Source organism: Mesoplodon densirostris, chromosome 1 (assembly GCF_025265405.1).
Source record: "Mesoplodon densirostris isolate mMesDen1 chromosome 1, mMesDen1 primary haplotype, whole genome shotgun sequence".
NCBI classification, from domain to species: Eukaryota; Metazoa; Chordata; class Mammalia; order Artiodactyla; family Ziphiidae; genus Mesoplodon; species Mesoplodon densirostris.
In genome coordinates this window covers 237,026,497-237,047,434 of record NC_082661.1, presented here as the reverse complement: position 1 = coordinate 237,047,434, position 20,938 = coordinate 237,026,497, and the positions used below count along the sequence as shown (strand labels likewise).

Here is a 20,938-nt window from a genome sequence, read left to right as displayed (position 1 = left end):
GTTCTTTAAGAAACCTCCATACAGTTCTCCATAATGGCTGTATCAATTTACATTCCCACCAACAGTGCAAGAGGGTTCCCTTTTCTCCACACCCTCTCCAGCATTTGTTGTTTGTAGATTCTCTGATAATGCCCATTCTAACTGGTGTGAGGTGACACCTCATTGGAGTTTTGATTTGCATTTCTCTAATAATTAGTGATGTTGAGCAGCTTTTCACGTGCTTCTTGTCCGTCTGTATGTCTTCTTTGAAGAAATGTCTATTTAGGTCTTCTGCCCATTTTTGGATTGGGTTCTTTGTTTTTTTTAATATTGAGCTGCATGAGCTGTTTATATATTTTGGATATTAATCCTTTGTCTGTTTGTTCGTTTGCAAATATTTTCTCCCATTCTGAGGGCTGTCTTTTCATCTTGTTTGTGGTTTCATTTGCTCTGCAGAAGCTTTAAAGTTTCTTTAGGTCCCATTTATTTATTTGTGTTTTTATTTCCATTACTCTAGGAGGTGGATCAAAAAAGATCTTGCTGTGGTTTATGTCAAAGAGTGTTCTTCCTATGTTTTCCTCTAAGAGTTTTATAGTGTCCAGTCTTACATTTAGGTCTCGAATCCATTTTGAGTTTATTTTTGTGTATGGGGTTAAGGAGTGTTCTAATTTTATTCTTTTACATGTAGCTGTGCAGTTTTCCCAGCACAACTTATTGAGAAGACTGTCTTTTCTCCATTGTATATCCTTGCCTCCTTTGTCATAGATTAGTTGACCATAGGTGTGTGGGTTTATCTCTGGGCTTTTTATCTTGTTCCATTGATCTATGTTTCTCTTTTTGTGCCAGTACCATATTGTCTTGATTACTGTAGCTTTGTAGTATAGTCCGAAGTCAGGGAGTCTGATTCCTCCAGCTCTGTTTCTTTCCCTCAAGACTGCTTTGGCTATTCAGGGTTTTTTGTGTCTCCATATAAATTTTAAGATTTTTTGTTCTAGTTCCATAAAAAATGCCATTTTTAATTTGATAGGGATTGCATTGCATCTGTAGATTGCTTTGAGTAGTATAGTCATTTTCAAAATATTGAATCTTCCAATTCAAGAGCATGGTATATCTCTCCATCTGTTGGTATCGTCTTTAATTTCTTTCATCAATGTCTTATAGTTTTCTGCATACAGGTCTTTTGCCTCCCTAGGTAGGTTTATTCCTAGGTATTTTATTCTTTTTGTTGCAATGGCAAATGGGAGTGTTTCCTTAATTTCTCTTTCAGATTTTTCATCATTAGTGTATAGGAATGCAAGAGATTTCTGTGCATTAATTTTGTATCCTGCAACATTACCAAATTCATTGATTCACTCTATTAGTTGTCTGTTGGCATCTTTAGGATTCTCTATGTATAATATCATGTCATCTGAAAACAGTGACACGTTTACTTCTTCTTTTCCTATTTGTATTCCTTTTATTTCTTTTTCTTCTCTGATTTCCATGGCTAGGACTTCCAAAACTATGTTGAATAATAGTGGTGGGAGTGGACATCCTTGTCCCATTCCTGATCTTAGAGGAAATGCTTTCAGTTTTTCACCATTAAGAATGATGTTGGCTGTGGGTTTGTCCTATATGGCCTTTATTATGTTGAGGTAGGTTCCCTCTATGCCCACTTTCTGGAGAGTTTTTTTTTTTTTTATCATAAATAGGTGTTGAATTTTGTCAAAAGCTTTTTCTGCATCTATTGAGATGATCATATGGTTTTTATTCTTCAATTTGTTAATATGGTGTATCACATTGATTGATTTGCATATATTGGAGAATGCTTGCATCCCTGGGATAAATCCCACTTGATCATGGGATTTGAACCTTTTAACGTGTTGTTGGGTTCTGTTTGCTAGTATTTTGCTGAGGATTTTTGCATCTATATTCATCAGTGATATTGGTCTGTAATTTTCTTTTTTTGTAGTATCTTTGTCTGGTTTTGGTATCAGGGTGATGGTGGCCTCATAGAATGAGTTTGGGAGTGTTCCTTCCTCTGCAATTTTTTGGAAGAGTTTGAGAAGGATGGGTGGTAGCTCGTCTCTAAATGTTTGATAGAATTCACCTGTGAAGCCATCTGGTCCTGGACTTTTGTTTGTTGGAAGATTTTTCATCACAGTTTCAATTTCATACTTGTGATTGGTCTGTTCATATTTTCTATTTCTTCTTGATTCAGTCTTGGAAGGTTATACATTTCTAAGAATTTGTCCATTTCTTCCAGGTTGTCCATTTTGTTGGCATAGAGTTGCTTGTAGTAGTCTCTTAGGATGCTTTGTATTTCTGCGATGTCTGTTGTAACTTCTGCTTTTTCATTTCTAATTTTATTGAGTCCTCTCCCTCTTTTTCTTGATGAGTCTGGCTAATGGTTTATCAATTTTGTTTATCTTTTCAAAGAACCAGGTTTTACTTTTATTGATTTTTGGTATCATTTCCTTCATTTCTTTTTCATTTATTTCTGATCTGATCTTTAAGATTTCTTTCCTTCTGCTAACTTTGGGTTTTGTTTGTTCTTCTTTCTCTAGTTCCTTTAGGTGTAAGGTTAGATTGTTTACTTGAGATTTTTCTTGTTTCTTGAGGTAGGCTTGTATAGCTATGAAGTTCCCTCTTAGAACTGCTTTTGCTGCATCCCATAGGTTTTGGAGAGTCAGGTTTTTCATTGTCATTTGTCTCTAGGTATTTTTTGATTTCCTCTTTGATTTCTTTAGTGATCTCTTGGTTATTTAATAACATATTGTTCAGCCTCCATGTGTTTGTGTTTTTTATGCTTTTTTCTCTGTAATTGATTTCTAATCTCATAACATTGTGGTCAGAAAAGATGCTTCATATGTTTTCAATTTTCTTAAATTTACTGAGGCTTGATCTGTGACCCAAGATGTGATCTATCCTGGAGGTTGTTCCGTGCGCACTTGAGAAGAAAGTGTAATCTACTGGTTTTGGCTGGAATGTCCTATAAATATCAATTAAATCTATCTGGTCTATTGTGTTATTTAAAGCTTCTATTTTCTTATTTATTTTCATTTTGGATGATCTCTCCATTGGTGTAAGTGAGGTGTTAAAGTCCCCCACTATTATTGTGTTACTGTTGATTTCCTCTTTTATAGGTGTTAGCAGTTGCCTTATGTATTGAGGTGCTCCTATGTTGGCTGCATATATATTCACAATTGTTATATCTTCTCCTTGGATTGATCCCTTGATAATTATGTAGTGTCCTTCCTTGTCTCTTGTAACATCCTTTATTTTAAAGTCTATTTTATCTGATATGAGTATTGCTACTCCAGCTTTCTTTTGATTTCCATTTGCATGGAATATCTTTTTCCATCCCCTCACTTTCAGTCTGTATGTGTCCGTAGGTCTGAAGTGGGTCTCTTGTAGACAGCATATATATGGGTCTTGTGTTTGTATCCATTCAGCAAGTCTGTGTCTTTTGGTTGGAGCTTTTAATCCATTCATGTTTAAGGTAATTATCGATATGTATGTTCCTATGACCATTTTCTTAATTGTTTTGGGTTTGTTTTTGTAGTTCCTTTTCTTCTCTTGTGTTTCCCACTTAGAGAAGTTCCTTTAGCATTTGTTGTAGAGCTGGTTTGGTGGTGCTGAATTCTCTTAGGTTTTGCTTGTCTGTAAAGCTTTTGCTTTCTCCATCAAATCTGAATGAGATCCTTGCCAGGTAGAGTAATCTTGGTTGTAGGTTCTTCCCTTTCATCAGTTTAACTCTATCATGATACTCCCTTGTGGCTTGTAGAATTTCTGCTGAGAAATCAGCTGTTAACCTTATGGGAGTTCCCTTGTATGTTATTTGCCATTTTTCCCTTGCGGTTTTCAATAAATGTTCTTTGTCTTTAACTTTTGCCAGTTTGATTACTATGTGTCGTGGCGTGTTTCTCCTTGGGTTTTTCCTGTATGGGCCTCACTGTGCTTCTGGGACTTGGGTTGCTCTTTCCTTTCCCATGTTAGGGAAGTTTTTGACTATAATCTCTTCAAAGATTTTCTTGGGTCCTTTCTCTCTCTCTTCTCCTTCTGGGACCTGTATAATGTGAATGTTGTTTCATTTAATGTTATCCCACAGTTCTCCTAGGCTGTCTTCATTTCTTTTCATTCTTTTTTCTTTAGTCTGTTCTGCAGCAGGGAATTTCACCATTCTTTCTTCCACTTATCCATTCTTCTGCCTCAGTTATTCTGCTACTGATTCTTTCTAGTGTAGTTTTCTTTTCAGTAATTGTATTGTTCATCTCTGTTTGTTTGTCCTTTAATTCTTCTAGGTCTTTGTTAAACATTTCTTGAATCTTCTCGATCTTTGCCTCCATTATTTCTCCATGGTCCTGGACCATCTTCACTATCATTTTGCTGAATTCTTTTTCTGGAAGGTTGCCTATCTCCACTTCATTTATTTGTTTTTTTCTGGGGTTTTATCTTTTTCCTTCATCTGGTACATAGCCCTCTGCCTTTTCTTCTTGTCTATCTTCCTGTGAATATGGTTTTTGTTCCACAGGCTGCAGGATTGTAGTTCTTCTTTCTTCTGCTGTCTGCCATCTGGTGGATGAGGCTATCTAAGAGGGTTGTGCAAGTTTCCTGATGGGAGGGACTGGTGGTGGGTAGAGCTGACTGTTGCTCTGGTGGGCAGAGCTCAGTAAAACTTTAATCCACTTGACTCTTGATGGGTGCGGCTGTGTTCCCTCCCTGTTGGTTGTTTGGCCTGAGACAACCCAACACTGGAGCCTACTTGGGCTCTTTGGTGGGGCTAATGACAGACTCTGGAAGGGCTCACGCCAAGGAGTACTACCCAGAACTTCTGCTGCCAGTGTTCTTATCCACACGGTGAGCACAGCCACTCCCACCTCTGCAGGATACACTCCAACACTAGCAGGTAGGTCTGGTTCAGTCTCCCCTGGGGTCACTGCTCCTTCCCCTGGTTCCTGATATGCACACTACTTTGTATGTGCCCTCCAGGAGTCGAGTCTCTGTTTCCTCCAGTCCTGTCAAAGTTCTGCAATCAAATCTCACTAGCCTTCAAAATCTGATTCTCTAGGAATTCTCCCTCCTGTTGCTGGACCCCCAGGTTTGGAAGCCTTACGTGGGGCTCAAAACCTTCACTCCAGTGGGTGGACTTCTGTGGTATAAGTGTTCTCCAGTCTGTGAGTCACTCACCCAGCAGTTATGGAATTTGATTTTACTGTGATTGTGCCCCACCTACCATCTCATTGTGGCTTCTCCTTTGTCTTTAGATGTGGGGTATCCTTTTTGGTGAGTTCCAGTGTCTTCCTCTCAAGGATTATCTAGCAGCTAGTTGTGATTCTGGTGTCCTCACAAGAGGGAGTCAAAGTGAGTTGATTTTTGAACGTTAGTATTGAGTCAACCACTTACTTAACATTGCTACCAGTATTTCTATCTGTTCTTTTGCCACAAGATTATTAAGAACATCAAATACCTAAATCAGATCATTGAAATTAGTTAATAAATCAAAGGCAAGTAGGATTTTGAGCATACCAATCAGGGGATCAGCTACTGGCAACCTAATTTTTATGCCATAAATATCAGTTAATTGTTCTTTTAAGGATGAGTATCTTACCTGTGTTGGAAGATTCAACCTCATGAAAACAGTGTTATTGGTAGAAAAGAGCTCTGGGAGGAGCACTTCCATATGCTCTGGGGCTGGGTGGCTCTATTACTCTCACTTTTTTTTTAATTCCCTTTAGCACCAGTACATTGGAGGGTTTGGGGTTTTTAATATTGCTGGATTTGAGTGACTATGTGCATGTGTGTGTGTGTGTGTGTGTGTGTGTTTACAGTTAAGTTTAAAAGGAGCTTCAAAAAAGTAGATAATGTTTTTAGTTTTAGTTTTTCCAATGACAAGCATTATAAAGGCATAATATAAAAATTTAACTGAGCGAAAGCATTGGCTGGTCCCTGAAATAAAATAAAATCATTTGGTTCTTCTTCTTCCTCTGCTGCTGCTGCTTCTCTTTCTGTTTTATAATTTAGCTTTACTGTAGGAATACAATATAGAGTCAGCAATGAATGGAGAGTAAACTTGCGAATAAAACCAGCTAAAATACAGGATCTCAAATGAGCCCCTGATACACTTTAGACTGAAGTCACTTCAGAGTTACTCTCTTGGGCCTGAAACACTGACCATTTTTCTAAGAGAAGATTTCTCCCTATGCTTTAGATTGGGGACTGACAAACTATTGCAGATGGACCAGATCTGGCCTGTTGCCTGTTTTTGTAGCACATGTTAGCTAAGAACATTTTTATATTTTTAAATGATTGAAAAAAAGATAAATAATATTTTGTGATAAGTGAAAATATTATGAAAATCAAATTTGGTGTTTATAAATAAAACTTTTATTGGAACAAAGCCATTCATTTACATGTTGCCTGTGGCTCTTTCATGCTAAAATGACAAAGTTGAGTGGTTGTAAAGAGGCCTTATGGGCTGCAAAGCCTGAAATATTTATTATCTGTCCCTTTACAGAAAAAGTTTGCAGACGCCTGCTTCAGCGATCAGTAATAACCTAGGCTTTGTAACTCTTATACATCTGTGCTTAGTGGGTCTTCAAGAATGAAGTACTAGAGGATGCACCCTCAAAAAGTTGAATAAATGGATGGCAAATACCTATAAATACAATTCTTTTTAGCTTTTGTATTTTTGATGCTCAACTTCTTTTTCATAATATTGTTTCAATAAAACTATCTCTATGAAAATTTGGACAAAAAAATTGTCTCTTGGGGCTTCCCTGGTGGCGCAGTGGTTGAGAGTCTGCCTGCTGATGCAGGGGACACAGGTTTGTGCCCCGGTCCAGGAGGGTCCCACATGCCACAGAGCGGCTGGGCCTGTGAGCCACGGCCACTGAGCCTGCGCATCTGGAGCCTGTGCTCCACAAGGGGAGAGGCCACAACAGTGAGAGGTCCGTGTACCTCAAAAAAAAAAAAAAAAAAAAGAATTCTCTCAGCAAATTTCAATTAAACAGTACAGTGTTATCAACTGTAGTCATCATGTTTTATATTGGATCCTCAGACCTTATTCATCTTATAGCTGAAATGTTGTACCCTTTTACTAGCTTCTCCCTCTTTCTCCTGCCCCAGGCAAACATTTGTTTACTATCTGTATCTATGAGTTTGACTCTTTTTTAAAGATCTACCTGTAAGTGATACCATGCAGTATTTGTCTTTGTCTGACTTATCTCACTTAGCATAATACCCTTAAGGTCCATCCATGTTGTGGCACATGACAGGATTTTCTTCTTTCTCATGGCTGAATAATGTCCCATTGTGTATAAACATACCAGATCTTCTTTATCTATTCATTCATTGATGGAGACTTAAGTTATTCCTATATCTTGGTTATTGTAAATAACTCTGCAGTCAACATGGAATGCAGATATCTCTTTGAGATACTGATTATATTTCCTTTGGATATAAACTCAGTAGTGGGATTACTGGATCATATGGTAGGTCTGTTTTTAATTTTCTGAGAAACCTCCATACTGTTTTCCATAGTGACTACACCAACTTACAGTCCCACCAACAGTGCATGAAAGTTCCCTTTTCCCCATATCCTCGCCACCACTTGTTATTTCTTTTCTTTCTGATGATAAGCCCTTCTAACAGGTGTAAGGTATTGTCTAATTGTGGTTTTGATATGCATTTCCTGATGATTAGTGATGCTGAGCACCTTCTCATGTACCTTTGGCCACATGTATGTCTTCTTTGGAAAAATATCTATTCAGATCCTCTGTCTGTTTTTTATTAGCTTTTTTTCCATTAAGTTATATGAGTTTTTTAAATATATATGTTGGATATTAACCCCTATCAGATATATAATTTGCAATTTTTTTCATTCCATAGGTTTTCTTTTTATTTTGTTGATAGTTTCCTTTGCTGTGCAGAAGGTTTTTTGTTTGATGTAGTCCTACTTGTTATTTTTGCTTTGTTGTCTTTGCTTTTGGTGTCAAATCTAAAACATAATTATAAGACCAGTGTTAAGGAGGTTACCCATTATGTTTTTCTTTTTAATTTTTTAAAATTTTATTTATTTTTTGGCTGCCTTGGGTCTTCATTGCAGTGTGTGGGCTTTCTCTAGTTGCAGCAAGCAGGGGTTACTCATCGTTGCTGTGCACAGGCTTCTCATTGCAGTGGCTTCTCTTGTTGCGGAGCATGGGCTCTAGGCATGCAGGCTTCAGTAGTTGCAGCATGTGGGCTCAGTAATTGTGGCACACGGACCCTAGAGCACACAGGCTTCAGCAGTTGTGGCATGTGGCTCAGTAGTTGTGGCTCACGGGCTCCAGAGTGCAGGCTCCATAGTTGTGGCACACAGTCTTATTTGCTCCATGGCATGTGGGATCTTCCCAGACAAGGGATCAAACCTGTGTCTCCTGCATTGGCAGTCAGATTCTTAACCACTGTGCCACCAGAGAAGTCCCCCCACTATGTTTATTTCTCAGAGTTTTATGGCTTCAGGTCTTACATTCAAGTCTTTAATCCATTTTGAGTATGATATTAATTTTTGTGTATAATAAAAGATAGTAGTCCAGTTCATTCTTTTGCATGTGGCTGTCCAGTTTTCCCAACACTATTTATTGATGAGATTGTCCTTTCCTCAATGTATATGCCTGGCTCCTTTGTTGTAAATGAATTGACCATATATGTGTGAGTTTCTTTCTGGGCTCTCTATCCTGTTCCATTAATCTATGTGTCTGCTTTTATGCCAGTACCATGCTGTTTTGATTACTATAGCTTCATAATATAATTTGAAATCAGGAAGTGAGATGCCTCCAGCTTTGGTTTTCTTTCTCAAGATTGCTTTGGCTATTTGGGGTCTTTTGTGGTTCTGCACAAGTTTTAGCATTGTTTGTTCTATATTTGTGAAAAATGCCATTGGAATTTCCATAGGGATTACAATGAACCTGTAGATTGCTTTGGTAGAATGGACATTTTAACAATGTTAATTCTTCCAATCCATGGGCACAGAACATATTTCTATTTATTTCCTTCCATTTCTTTCATCAATGTCTCATTGTTTTCAATATAAAGTTTTTCACCTCCTTAGTTAAATATATTGCTAGGTATTTCATTCTTTTTGATGAAATTGTAAATGGGATTTTAAAAATTATTTTTCTGATAGTTCATTATTAGTGTTTAGAAATTCAACAGAGTTTTGTATATTGATTTTGTATCCTACAACTTCACTGAATTCATTTATTAGTTCTAACACTTTTTTTGTTAAGGTTTTTGGGTGTTCTGTATATAATATAATGTCCTCTGAAAATTAAGACAGTTTTACTTCTTCCTTTCTGATTTGGATACCTTTTATTTATTTTTCTTGCTTAATTCCTCTGGCTAGGACTTTCATTACTATGTTGAATAAAAGTGATGAGAATGGAAATCCTTGTCTTGTTCCTGATTTTAGATGAAAAGCTTTCAGATTTTCACCATTCAGTATGATGCTAGCTGTAATATATGGCCTTGTCGTATATGTTAGCTTGTCATATATGGCCTTTATTATGTGGAGACATGTTCCTTCTATGCCTAATTTTTTGGGAGTTCTTATCATGAATGGATTTTTCTTTTTTTGCGGTACATGGGCCTCTCACTGTTGTGGCCTCTCCCTTTGTGGAGCACAGGCTCCAGACGCGCAGGCTCAGCGGCCATGGCTCACGGGCCCAGCCACTCCATGGCATGTGGGATCTTCCCAGACCAGAGCACGAACCCGTGTCTCCTGCATCAGCAGGCAGACTCTCAACCACTGCGCCACGAGGGAAGCCCATGAATGGATGTTGAATTTTGTGTCAAATGCTTTTCCTGCATCTATTCAGATGATCACTTGATTTTTATCCTTCATTTTGTTAATATAGAATATAACATTGATTGATGTGTGGATGTTGAACCACACTTGATCCCAGTGCATAATCTGCTTAATGTATTATTGAATTTGGTTTGCTAATGGTTTGTTGAGTGTTTTTGCATCTATATTCATCAGGGATGTTGGCCTGTAATGTTCTTTTCTTGTAGTGTCTTTATCTGCTATTCATATCAAGGTAATGCTGGCCTTGTAAAATGCGTTTGGAAGTGTTCCCTCCTCTGGTTTATTTCCTTTTAATTTTTATTCTATATATTGGATTTTTTTGCATAAATGGGATATTTTATATATAATTTTTTACTTGCCTTTTTTCTTTTTTACTTAATATATGTCTTTATGTATAGACATAGTTTCCATGAATACACTGAATTCTACCTTATGGATGAATTTATAATTTATTTAATAATTCTTTAATTGTAGGCATTTCAGTTTTAGAATAAATAATGCTACATTATATGTCTTTTATACAAATATTTGTCTACATATAGACCTGGAAATATACTAACTGTGTTAAGGTATATATTTAAGTTTGGGAGAATGCTTACCATATGTATATGGTAAAAACAAAGTTACTTTCCAGATAGGCTTTAAAAATGAGAGCATACTTCAATAAGTGTTACTGGGAAAAGTGGACAGCTACATGTAAAAGAATAAAATTAGAACACTCCCTAACACCATACACAACAATAAACTCAAAATTGATTAAGGACCTAAAAATAAGGCCAGACACTATCAAACTTTTAGAGAAAAACATAGGCAGAACACTCTATGACATAAATCACAGCAAGATCCTTTCTGATCCACCTCCTAGAGAAATGAAAATAAAAACAAAACCTAATGAAACTTAAAAGCTTTTGCACAGCAAAGGAAACTATAAACGAGATGAAAAGACACCCTCAGAATGGGAGAAAATATTTGCAAATGAAGCAACAGACAAAGGATTAATCTCCAAACTTTACAAGCAGCTCATGTAGCTCAATGTAAAAAAAAAACAAGCAACCCAATGCAAAAATGGGCAGAAGACCTAAATAGACATTTTTCCAAAGAAGATATACAGATTGCCAACTAACACATGAAAGAATGCTCAACATCATTAATCATTAGAGAAATGCAAATCAAGACTACAGTGAGATATCATCTCACACCGGTCAGAATGACCATCATCAAAAAATCTACAAACAATAAATGCTGGAGAGGGTGTGGATAAAAAGGCACCCTCTTGCACTGTTGGTGGGAATGTAAATTGATACAGCCACTATGGAGAACAGTATGGAGGTTCCTTAAAAAACTAAAAATAGAACTACCATATGACCCAGCAATCCCACTACTGGGCATATGCCCTGAGAAAACCATAATTCAAAAAGAGTCATGTACCAAAATGTTCATTGCAGCTCTATTTACAATAGCCCGGACATGGAAGCAACCTAAGTGTCCATCAACAGATGAATGGATAAAGAAGATGTGGCACATATATACAATGGAATATTACTGAGCCTTAAAAAGAAACAAAGTTGAGTTATTTGTATTGAGGTGGATGGACCTAGAGTTTGTCATACAGCATGAAGTAAGTCAGAAAGAGAAAAACAAATACCATATGTTAACACATATATATGGAATCTAAAAAAAAAAAAAAAAAGGTCATGAAGAACCTAGGGGCAAGATGGGAATAAAGACACAGACCTACTAGAAAATGGACTTGAGGATACGGGGAGGGGAAGGGTAAGCTGGCACAAAGTGAGAGTGGCATGGACATATATACACTACCAAATGTAAAATAGATAGCTAGTGGGAAGCAGCCGCATAGCACAGGGAAATCAGCTCAGTGCTTTGTGACCACCTAGAGGGGTGGAATAGGGAGGGTGGGAGGGAGGGAGAAGCAAGAGGGAAGAGATATGGGAACATATGTATATGTATAACTGATTCACTTTGTTATAAAGCAGAAACTAACACACCATTGTAAAGCAATTATACTCCAATAAAGACGTTTTTTTTTTAAAAAAAGAGCATATTTATTTCATCTTTGCCACACTTAATATATTATTTTAATGATTGCCAATTTGCTATTAATTTAATAGTTGCCAATTATTTTAATGGTCACCATTTTTAATAATTGTCTGTACTTGAAACATATTATTTTATTTTTCACCTATTTCACTACTAGTGAGGTTGAAAATCTTACACACATTTATTCTTCTGTGAATTGTTTATGTCCTTTGTCTAAATTTTTGTAATGGGAAATCAGTATTTTTATTTTTAAAAATATATTTCCATATTAACTATTTTTTTACATTTCTTACAGATGTCATAACTTATTTTCATTGAAATTTTTTTGTGTGTTGTATTTTTGACATAGTGGAGTTTTAAACGGTTATGTAGTCATTGTATTGACTTCTCCCTTTATGATTTCTGTCCATCTGTTTTAGTTTTGTAATTCCTTTTTGCTCTGAAATTTCTTTCCAATGTAAGAATCAGCCAAGAATTCCCCTATACATTCATTGTGCTTTAAATGATTTCATTACTTACATTTAACATATCTGTGTAGAATTTATTTTGGTGTGAGGTTAATAGCAAACTTGATTTTTTCCCCATGTACTTTGCCAAGTTTTCTAGCAACTTATGTGGATAAACCCACATTTCTCAGTGGTTTATGATTTTTTTTTGTAATATATAAAAAAATAAAATAAGTTTACCAAGGTCTTTTTCAGGTCTTACTTTTGTGTTCTACTGAACTGCCTGCTAATTCTCTCCTTTTTTTTTTTGAGATCACACTGTTTTTTTAATTTAACACTTTGTAATAACTTATAAAACAAGTTACCATCCCACCCCTACCCACTGGTCTCTTTTCACAACATTTCCTTTGGCTGTTTTTGGGGGGGGATGTGGGGAGAAGGGCAATAAGTAGTAGGATTAATGGTCTTTTAATCCCATTCCTCAGTTAAGGCAATAAAAACATTATCAGAAAAGTATCCTTTTTTTAAATTGTAACTTGAGAGAATATAGTCAGTTTATTCATCTAACAGCTCTATCGACTTCTCTGAAAATACATTTTAAAAAATGAAAATAAAATACAGTTCTGTTTCCAATTTCTGAATAGTTCCACATGACTGAGGATAGTTTTCTTTTTCTTTTGCAAGTTTCAGCATTTTGGATTTTATTCTATGATGATATAGATTGATTAATGGATTGTGTTTTAGGAATAAAAAAATATTCCTCAATAAGTGTTTGATGGGTGTTATGAAATATCTTGTTCTGTAATTGTTGTTGTTGTTTAATTTTTATTTCATAATCATAATCTTAACTCTGCAGTCCAGCAAGACTTGGAGGGGGACAAGGAAAATATGGAACCCAAAGAAGTGCAGTGAGGAGACAGAGATTATAGGATGATGCATGCAGACAGGGATGATGGGTGCTCTCCTGAGCTGCAGAAGGAATGGTGTGGTGGTTAAGATAAAACGCAAGTGAAATTTATTAGAGTTGTCCACAGTGGGCAACGGTGATGTTTTCTCTGGTCTTGCCACCCCTAGTCCCATAGCATTCCATAGCTTCCACAATATTCATGCCCTCTTTCACCTTGCCAGGGACCACATGCTTGCCACTGTGTCTTGGCAGTGCAGATGAAAAACTTGGAACCATTAATGTTGGGTACAGCACTGCTATGGACAAGATACCCGGGTCCCTATGCTTCAGGATAATATTGTCATCATCAAATTTCTCCCTTACATGGAATTGCTACCAGTGCTATAATGGCATGTGAAGTTACCACCCTGGAACATGAACCCTGGAATAATTCTTTGAAAGCAGGAGCCCTTATAACAAATTCCTTCTTACGAGTGCTCAGAGCACAAAAGTGTTCTGCTTGTCCTTGGGAATTTGTTTGGAAACAACTCAAAGGAGACTTGGCCCCAAGAGCTCACTGGCGGTGGCCATGTCAAAGAGAATGGTGGGGGTGACCATGGCTGGGCAGTGCCATGAAGCTCCAGGAGGGTGGCCCTGGTATCTGTAAAGCTATCTTGTTCTTATCCTTATGCAATTTTTCTAAAGTCAAAATAGATTAGATTAGTTATAAAAGCTATTTCTAAAACATGCTTGCATTTTATGTACAATATTAGATTCCTTCATTCCTGCAACAAAGTTTTAGAGCATCTTCATCTTGAGCCAGGTACTACTGTTGTGGGTGCGGGGCATGTAGCAGGGAGCAAGAGCGATGTAATTTCAGTGGGGAAGACAAATATTACATAAGCAAATACATAAAAACATATAATGAAGTATAGAGATAAGTGCTCTGAAGAAAAGCAAAGCAAGGACAGAGGATGGCAGAGGTGAGGGTGACACTCTAGTGTAAGGTGATCAGGAAAGGCCTCTGGGGGGATTAGGTGGTGTTTGCAGAGACTTGAAAGAAGTGAGGGAGTAAGTTATACAAGCTGGTGAATTCATCAAGGAGATCAGTGTATCCAGAGGGGAGTGAGTGAGTCAGAGAGAAGTGGGAGGTGAGGTCAGAGAAGAGGTCAAATGAAAGAGCTGGATTTTATGAGTATGAGAAGCCACTGGAAGATTCTGAGCAGGAGAGTGACATGATTTGTTGTCCTTTCAGGAGTATCTCTTTGGCTGCCAAAACAATAAGTGAATGGTGGTGCCATTCACTAAAAACACTGGGAGGACAGCAGATTTTGGAGCAGTGGGAATTAAGAGGTCTGTTTGGTCGTAGTACATTGGAAGTGCCTATTAATCACTTGAGAGGAGGAGTAATTGGATGATGCATGAATCTGGGGCACAAGTCCAAGTATTGGGGGAATATATGTTGGTTTAATGCCCTGGGCCTGGGTCAGATCACTCAGGGTATGTATTAGTTTCCTAGGACTTCTATAACAAATAACCATTAACTTTGTGGCTTAAAACAACAGAAATTGTTGTTGCTCATAGTTCTGGAGGTTAGAAGTACAAAATCTAGCAGGGCCTTGGCCACTCTGGGGGCTCTAAGGGAAAATCCCTTCTTTGTTTTTTCCAGATTCTGCTACCTGTAAAGTGCTCCTTGACTTGTAGCTGCATCACTCCAGTCTCTGCCTACATGGCCACATTGCTTCCTCTTCTATCTGTGGGATATCTCTGCCTCTTTCTCATAAGGACGCTTGTCACTGGATTAAGGGTTCATCTGGGTAATCCAAGATAAACTCCTCTCAAAATCCTTAATCACATCTTTGGCAATATAAGGTAATATTCATTCTTTTGTAAAATAAAGTAAAATCCACAGTTTCCAGGGATTAGAAGGCAGACAAGTCTTTTTGGGGACCACCTTTCAGCCTGATACAAGCAATGACTGTGGATTGAAAAGGGAAGTGGCCCTAAGACTGAGCTCCAGGGCACTACAGTATTCAGAGGTCAGAAAGAGAACACAGAGGCAGTAAACAAAACTGAAGGGGGTCAGTGAGGTGTAGGAGGAGAAAGAGAGTCACAGTGTGGTGTCTGATGAGGAAGTGTTTCAGTGAGAAGATAATTCACTGTGTGGTGAGCAGCTGAGTGTTGTAGAAAATAAGGGCCCAGCCTTGATTGTTAGACTTGGTCGTTGGTGAACTTGCCAAAATTGTATTCAGAGAGTGGCATACTTGATTCCATGTGGTCCCCAATCCTGAATCCAGCTTCCACTGAAATATTATAATCCTGTTTTAGCTGTAGGATCCATGGTTGACCAAGCACTTCAATGTAAGAAGTTATTTTGTGATTACTTTTTCTCCTTTTTTTCTTTATGCTCATGATAGAAATTTTGGAAATTACAATAAGAACAAATTAAAGTGAATTATTTAATTTTAAATTTTAAGTGCAGCCACTTTTTTTTTCCCCTAGGACTTTTTTTGTTTATCACTCACTTTTTTGATTGGGCTCTGAGGCTTTTGTACAGACATCACTGAATTAAGTGTGATGTGATTGCCCAGCAACAGGTAAAGGACAGTGTTGCTAACAATATATCACCCTATCTGTGACTCTGGGTTGACTTTTGGGTTTCAGGGTGCCAATGTGATTGGCTGGGCTGGTGCCCAGTTGTTGAAGAGGATACCTTCTGAAGTAGAGGGAGGCTATGCTGGTGATGGGAAGGCAAATAGATCCAATCTGTTTGAAGAATATGAAAACATGTTTTCAAGAGCCAGTGTTCTCAATTTGTCCCTGTCTCCGTGACACATTCATATGGAAAAATCCTTAACCAGATGTTAAAATGAAGGAAGTGGTAAAAATTCTTTAAATTTCAGGAAGCTAATAATGGAATCAGGCAGATATCAATATTTTATTAATTTCTTGCATCTTTATAATGTCTCCATTAAATTTGTGAAAGATCAAACTAAGGGAGAACAGTTCTGAGAATAAGTTTAAAGTAAAAATTATCAAATTCCTCTCAGTCAAAAGCAGATAAATTGAGATTGAGAGGAGGAATACAAGGATGGCATTGAGGGTGCTGTAATGTGGCTCGTTGAGTAGATTCAAGGATAAGATCCTCTCAAGATCTCCTCTAGATCCCCAGTTTAGCACCATAAGATTGTGATAATAGACTCTGACCAAATACTTCTTTCTTTGATTTAAGCTGCTATCTCTGAACAAAGGGCCCACTGGGCTTATTTACTTACTAATCAGGATTTTCTCTTGAAGATTTGGCAAAGCCATTTCCATTTTCTCTTATTTCAAATTATCTAAGTTTTATGTGTACGTCAATAGAAACTGGAAAATGTAGACCTCTTAAAAATGCCAAATTATATGTAGACACTCAAAACCAATTATTAATGGGTAGAAAATGCTGTTCTGGTATATTAGGCCAATATTTTTAGGGAGTTGAGTAAAAACAAGGAGGAATACGTTTTAACTTCATAATTCTGAAACTCAGGATCTGAATGGCTAACGTAAATTGAGATCGGTACTCTTATCCTACTTTTGACTCCATACATTTTGCTTTGCCAAAAGTCCAGATGACAAAAAAGGTCTTGAAAGTGGAAATAAAGAAACTTGTTTTATATAAGCCACATTATTTGTTAATATGTGCTATTACAGGCAGAGAATGCATTTTTAGAATTTAAACATCATTGTATTTATCTTCCAATCAAGCCAAAGTTATTGAGAATACCATATGGTTTTAGAAGATATATTTGGTGTCTTTGGGAACGTGAGGCTACTAAATAATTAACAGCTGACAGAATGGAGTAGACCAAATGTACTTGGAATTTAGCTCTTTGTAGTGGGGAAGTTTGTGGATTTCCTGATTCAGCCCATCTGATAAGAAGAATAACTCACAAACATGTTAGCTGGTTGCACAGGATGAATAATTTTGCCCATGAACATGTGATAGATGAGAGTGAAGATAAATTTTAAAGACTGTGTCATCAGCTGAAAAAAACTAAAGAGGGAGATAATATTGCCAGTTGTTAAGCATTTCATCAGGTGCAGGGGTTCTCAACCTCAGTGCTATTGATATTTGGGGCCAGATAATTCTTTGTTGTGGAGTCTGTTCTCCTCATGGTTTAGCAGCATCTCTGGCTTCAACTCACTAGATGCCAGTAGCACCCTTTCCCCAGTTGTGACAATCAAAACTGTCTCCAAACAGTGCCAAATGTCTTCATGGGGGCAAACTTGCCCCTGATTGAGCTAGGCTACACAGATAACCCCCAAAGTCAAATTCTAGTTATATGCTCAAGATATAGTAGGACGAAGGGGCAGGCTTCTTGAGAACTTGTGCTTGTTGAACATGTTATTGGGATGGAGTTTCATTTGGGCAGCATAATAATTAAGGTGTAGCTTCTGCATGTACATTGTATTGATGAAAAGTAGATATTTTTTCAATCTAGATTTAATTGAGAACAGTAGGTATTGTAGGTGATTGTCTTCTATCTCACCTCCCTCCAAAAAGCCTGACAGAAATATGTAGGACTGCCAAAATGAAATCTGTAGTAGGATAACACTGGGGAGACTTCTCAGGGTATGACTTTCCACTTACTTAAATTTCACTACATAGAGAGGCCACTTGGTGACTTACATAATCTTATATGTGTGACTTCCTATGGAGATGAAGTTGCACTTGTGGCAGAGACAGTATTCACCAAGTGCCTATGAGATCCTTGACTTTTCCCAGTCTCCCTCTGAGTTAGGTTGGGGCCATGTAACTAGCTCTGGCCAGTGAAATGTAAGCTGAACCTAACTTCTGGGCTGAGGAAGCTAAAAACCAGGGTGCCTCTTCCACTCTCTCCTTCTCCCCTATCGTAGTGGCTTTGGGGGCCTATGAACCAAACAAGAGCTGCTCCTTTCTTTCATTGTCTCTGTACTCATTTTATGGAACGTCTGTTAGTTGGACATTGAACTCTCTGAATTGATCTGCTTAATTCTTTTATTTTCAGTGTCCATCACTTTTTTTTTTTAAGACACACCTTTCAGTTTAATACTCCAGGGGAGGGTAAACACTGAGTCAGAAAATTCCAGTATCTGTAACAGTAGACCAGGAAAGACATTTCAACAATACAGGTCTCATGATCACATATTAGGAGAACAATGGGACGTAAGAATCAAAAATTTTTTCATCTAAAATTATACCAAGTTGCACATGGTATAATTTTTTTTTTATTCTCAACATTTTAATAAAGGGACAGGCTTGACCAGGTGGTCAGAAGACAACAGCAATATAAAAAAACAGAAGGTGATATAGCCAAGTTACAAGAGCCTCTGAAGAGCTGTGTTTCTACTTTATGAGTCAAGTCATAAAAGTAATAAATATTGCCACAAATGAAATAAAAGTTAACTATTATACTTCTCTCCCTGACCCCAAACAGATATAATTTGTTATTGATTTTTCTATCATTTGGAACTCAGTTGGAATGTGGCCATGGGGAATAGAAGGTTCAGCTAAGACTCAAGAGCACAGGCATCACTGTCAGTTGCCTTTTTTCATGTTAATGATACTCTGGTGAGAAAGCCACATGCATATGAGGTAAACAGTTACTTGGAATGATGTTACACCTGATCTAGCAAGTTCTTCCCTGAAGGAAGGTCAGGGGATTTGGGGAGTGTTCTTTCAGTAAATAAAGGATGAAATGATGAAACGACAAGTCGTGACACAAGAGGCAGGATAGCATGATCATTAGGAGTGTGTAGTCTGCTGTTCAACTGCCTGGATTTGAATCGTAGTTTTGACCCTTTTTAGCTATGTGATCTTTGGCAAGTTACTTTAGTTCCCTGAGCCTGACTTTTCTCATCTGTAAAATGGAATTCATTATAGGTTACAAATATGTAATATATGTTTAGCGATTAGAATAGTACCTGTTCTGTAGCATATAGTTCTTTTACTTTTTTTTCTTTCTCCTTCTTCCTCTACCTCCTCTTCTTTCTCCTTCTTCTTCTTCTTTTGGTCAATCTTCCCTTAAGGTGCTTCTTTTATTGCAAGTTCTATTTAGATATTTGCTGTTACTATTAATTAGGTTGCAAATCAAAAGAATTATACCAAGCCTATGAGCTCAAGAATATGTTGAGTTTTATAAATAGCCTGTTGTATTTCTCACTGTATACTCCCATAGTTAGTATAAATCAGTTAAGTGTTTTCATAATTCCACTTGCTTCATCTTTCCTACCACGCATATGACAACTGCTAACATAAATGGTATTTATGGTCAAAGAGAAAGGTGCCCTTTCCTCTGTGCAGTTACAGCTCCATGTAAGTGCACCTGTTGGCAAAGCAGAGCACTGGCTGGATTTCACCCCCATGCAGCCACTGGACAGGGCACCTCTGTGTAGTGTTCAGTCTGCATGACTGTTGGGGCTCTGATGGGAGCATTACCCCTGGAAGGAAATCTGGCTTGGGAAGTTCAGATCTCATGCTCCAGGGTGAATTCTGTCAGTTGGGTTGGATTACTAGTAATTGTGCCTGATTTCCTTGTCCTTCTCTTGTTGCTCTGAAAGGGTGAGGGCAAGCATTGAGCCCATCACCTGAAGGGCTTTGGTATGAGTGGGAATCCACAGGTATGTTATCAGGTGGTTAGTATATGGATTTAAATCCTTGAGATTGGATGAGATCACTTAGGTGTAGTGAGTGGAATAAGAAGGCAAATGGACCAAGGAACTCACACTTTCAGAGATCACGTGAAAGTATAGGAATAGAAAAGGAGACCTCACAAAGGGAGGAGGAGAGTGAGGGTGAGTTGTCACAGAAGGTAAGAGAAGAGAGAGAGGAAACCAAAGCCTACACTTTGTGAATAGCTATGCGGGCTACTTGGCTGTGCACATCAGGATAGTGATTCATGATCCATTGAAAGGTGACACTAACATTTCTCTTTCCTCACTGATCACCCTCCTGTCTCGCAGGTAAAAGCCTCCGATGCAGATGCAGGACTCTATGGCTTTGTTGAATATTCTCTTTATGCTGGATTCCAAAGCTATGAAGCACCTCAAGCATTCCAGATAGACCCACATGATGGGCAAATCTGTGTTTCTCAAGATATCGACAGGGAAAGGGATCCAGCCACCTACGATCTCTTGGTGAAAGCTAAGGATGGGGTAAGTCTTTATGTATGAAATTTTAAACATATTCAAAAGTGAACCACTGTGTGTGTATTAGAGAATACCAAGGATTATAGTAATCAACAACTGGCCAATCTTGTTTCATAAATCACTACCTCTTTCCTTTGCTGGAGTGTTTGGAAGCAAATACCAGACCTTATATCATTTCATCTGCAAATAATTCAATAATATCTCTAACAGGTAATGACTTTTTAAAAACACAACTATAGTACATTAACAGTAATTCTGTAATAATATCTAATATCCATTCCATTTAAAATTTACTGGATTACCTAAAAATGTCTTGAAATAGTTGGCATGTTTAAATCAAGATCCAAATAAGTCCATGAATGGGTTTGATTGCTGTATTCCTTAAATTTCAATTTGTAACAGTTAGTCCCCCACTCCCCCCCCTTACCTTTTCTCCTACGGTATTTATTTTTAGAAAAAAATCAGATCAATTGTCTTGTAAATTTTCTATATTCTCAATGTGGCTGATTACATCCTTAGGATTCACTTAATGTGTTCTTTTATCATAGTTCCTATAAACTGGCATTTTGAGCC

General features: G+C 37.5%; 1 protein-coding gene and 1 pseudogene across 1 annotated transcript in view; one reads left to right on the top strand and one right to left on the bottom strand.

The window, feature by feature from the left end:
• DCHS2 (dachsous cadherin-related 2) overlaps nucleotides 1-20,938 on the top strand; it is a 288,245-nt gene that overhangs the window by 123,646 nt on the left and 143,661 nt on the right. The window contains exon 2 of the mRNA XM_060095313.1: nucleotides 20,180-20,371. Coding sequence (XP_059951296.1) covers nucleotides 20,180-20,371 — 192 coding nt within the window. The remainder of the gene's footprint in view (nucleotides 1-20,179; nucleotides 20,372-20,938) is intronic.
• On the bottom strand, nucleotides 13,328-13,813 carry LOC132487574 (peptidyl-prolyl cis-trans isomerase A-like; annotated as a pseudogene).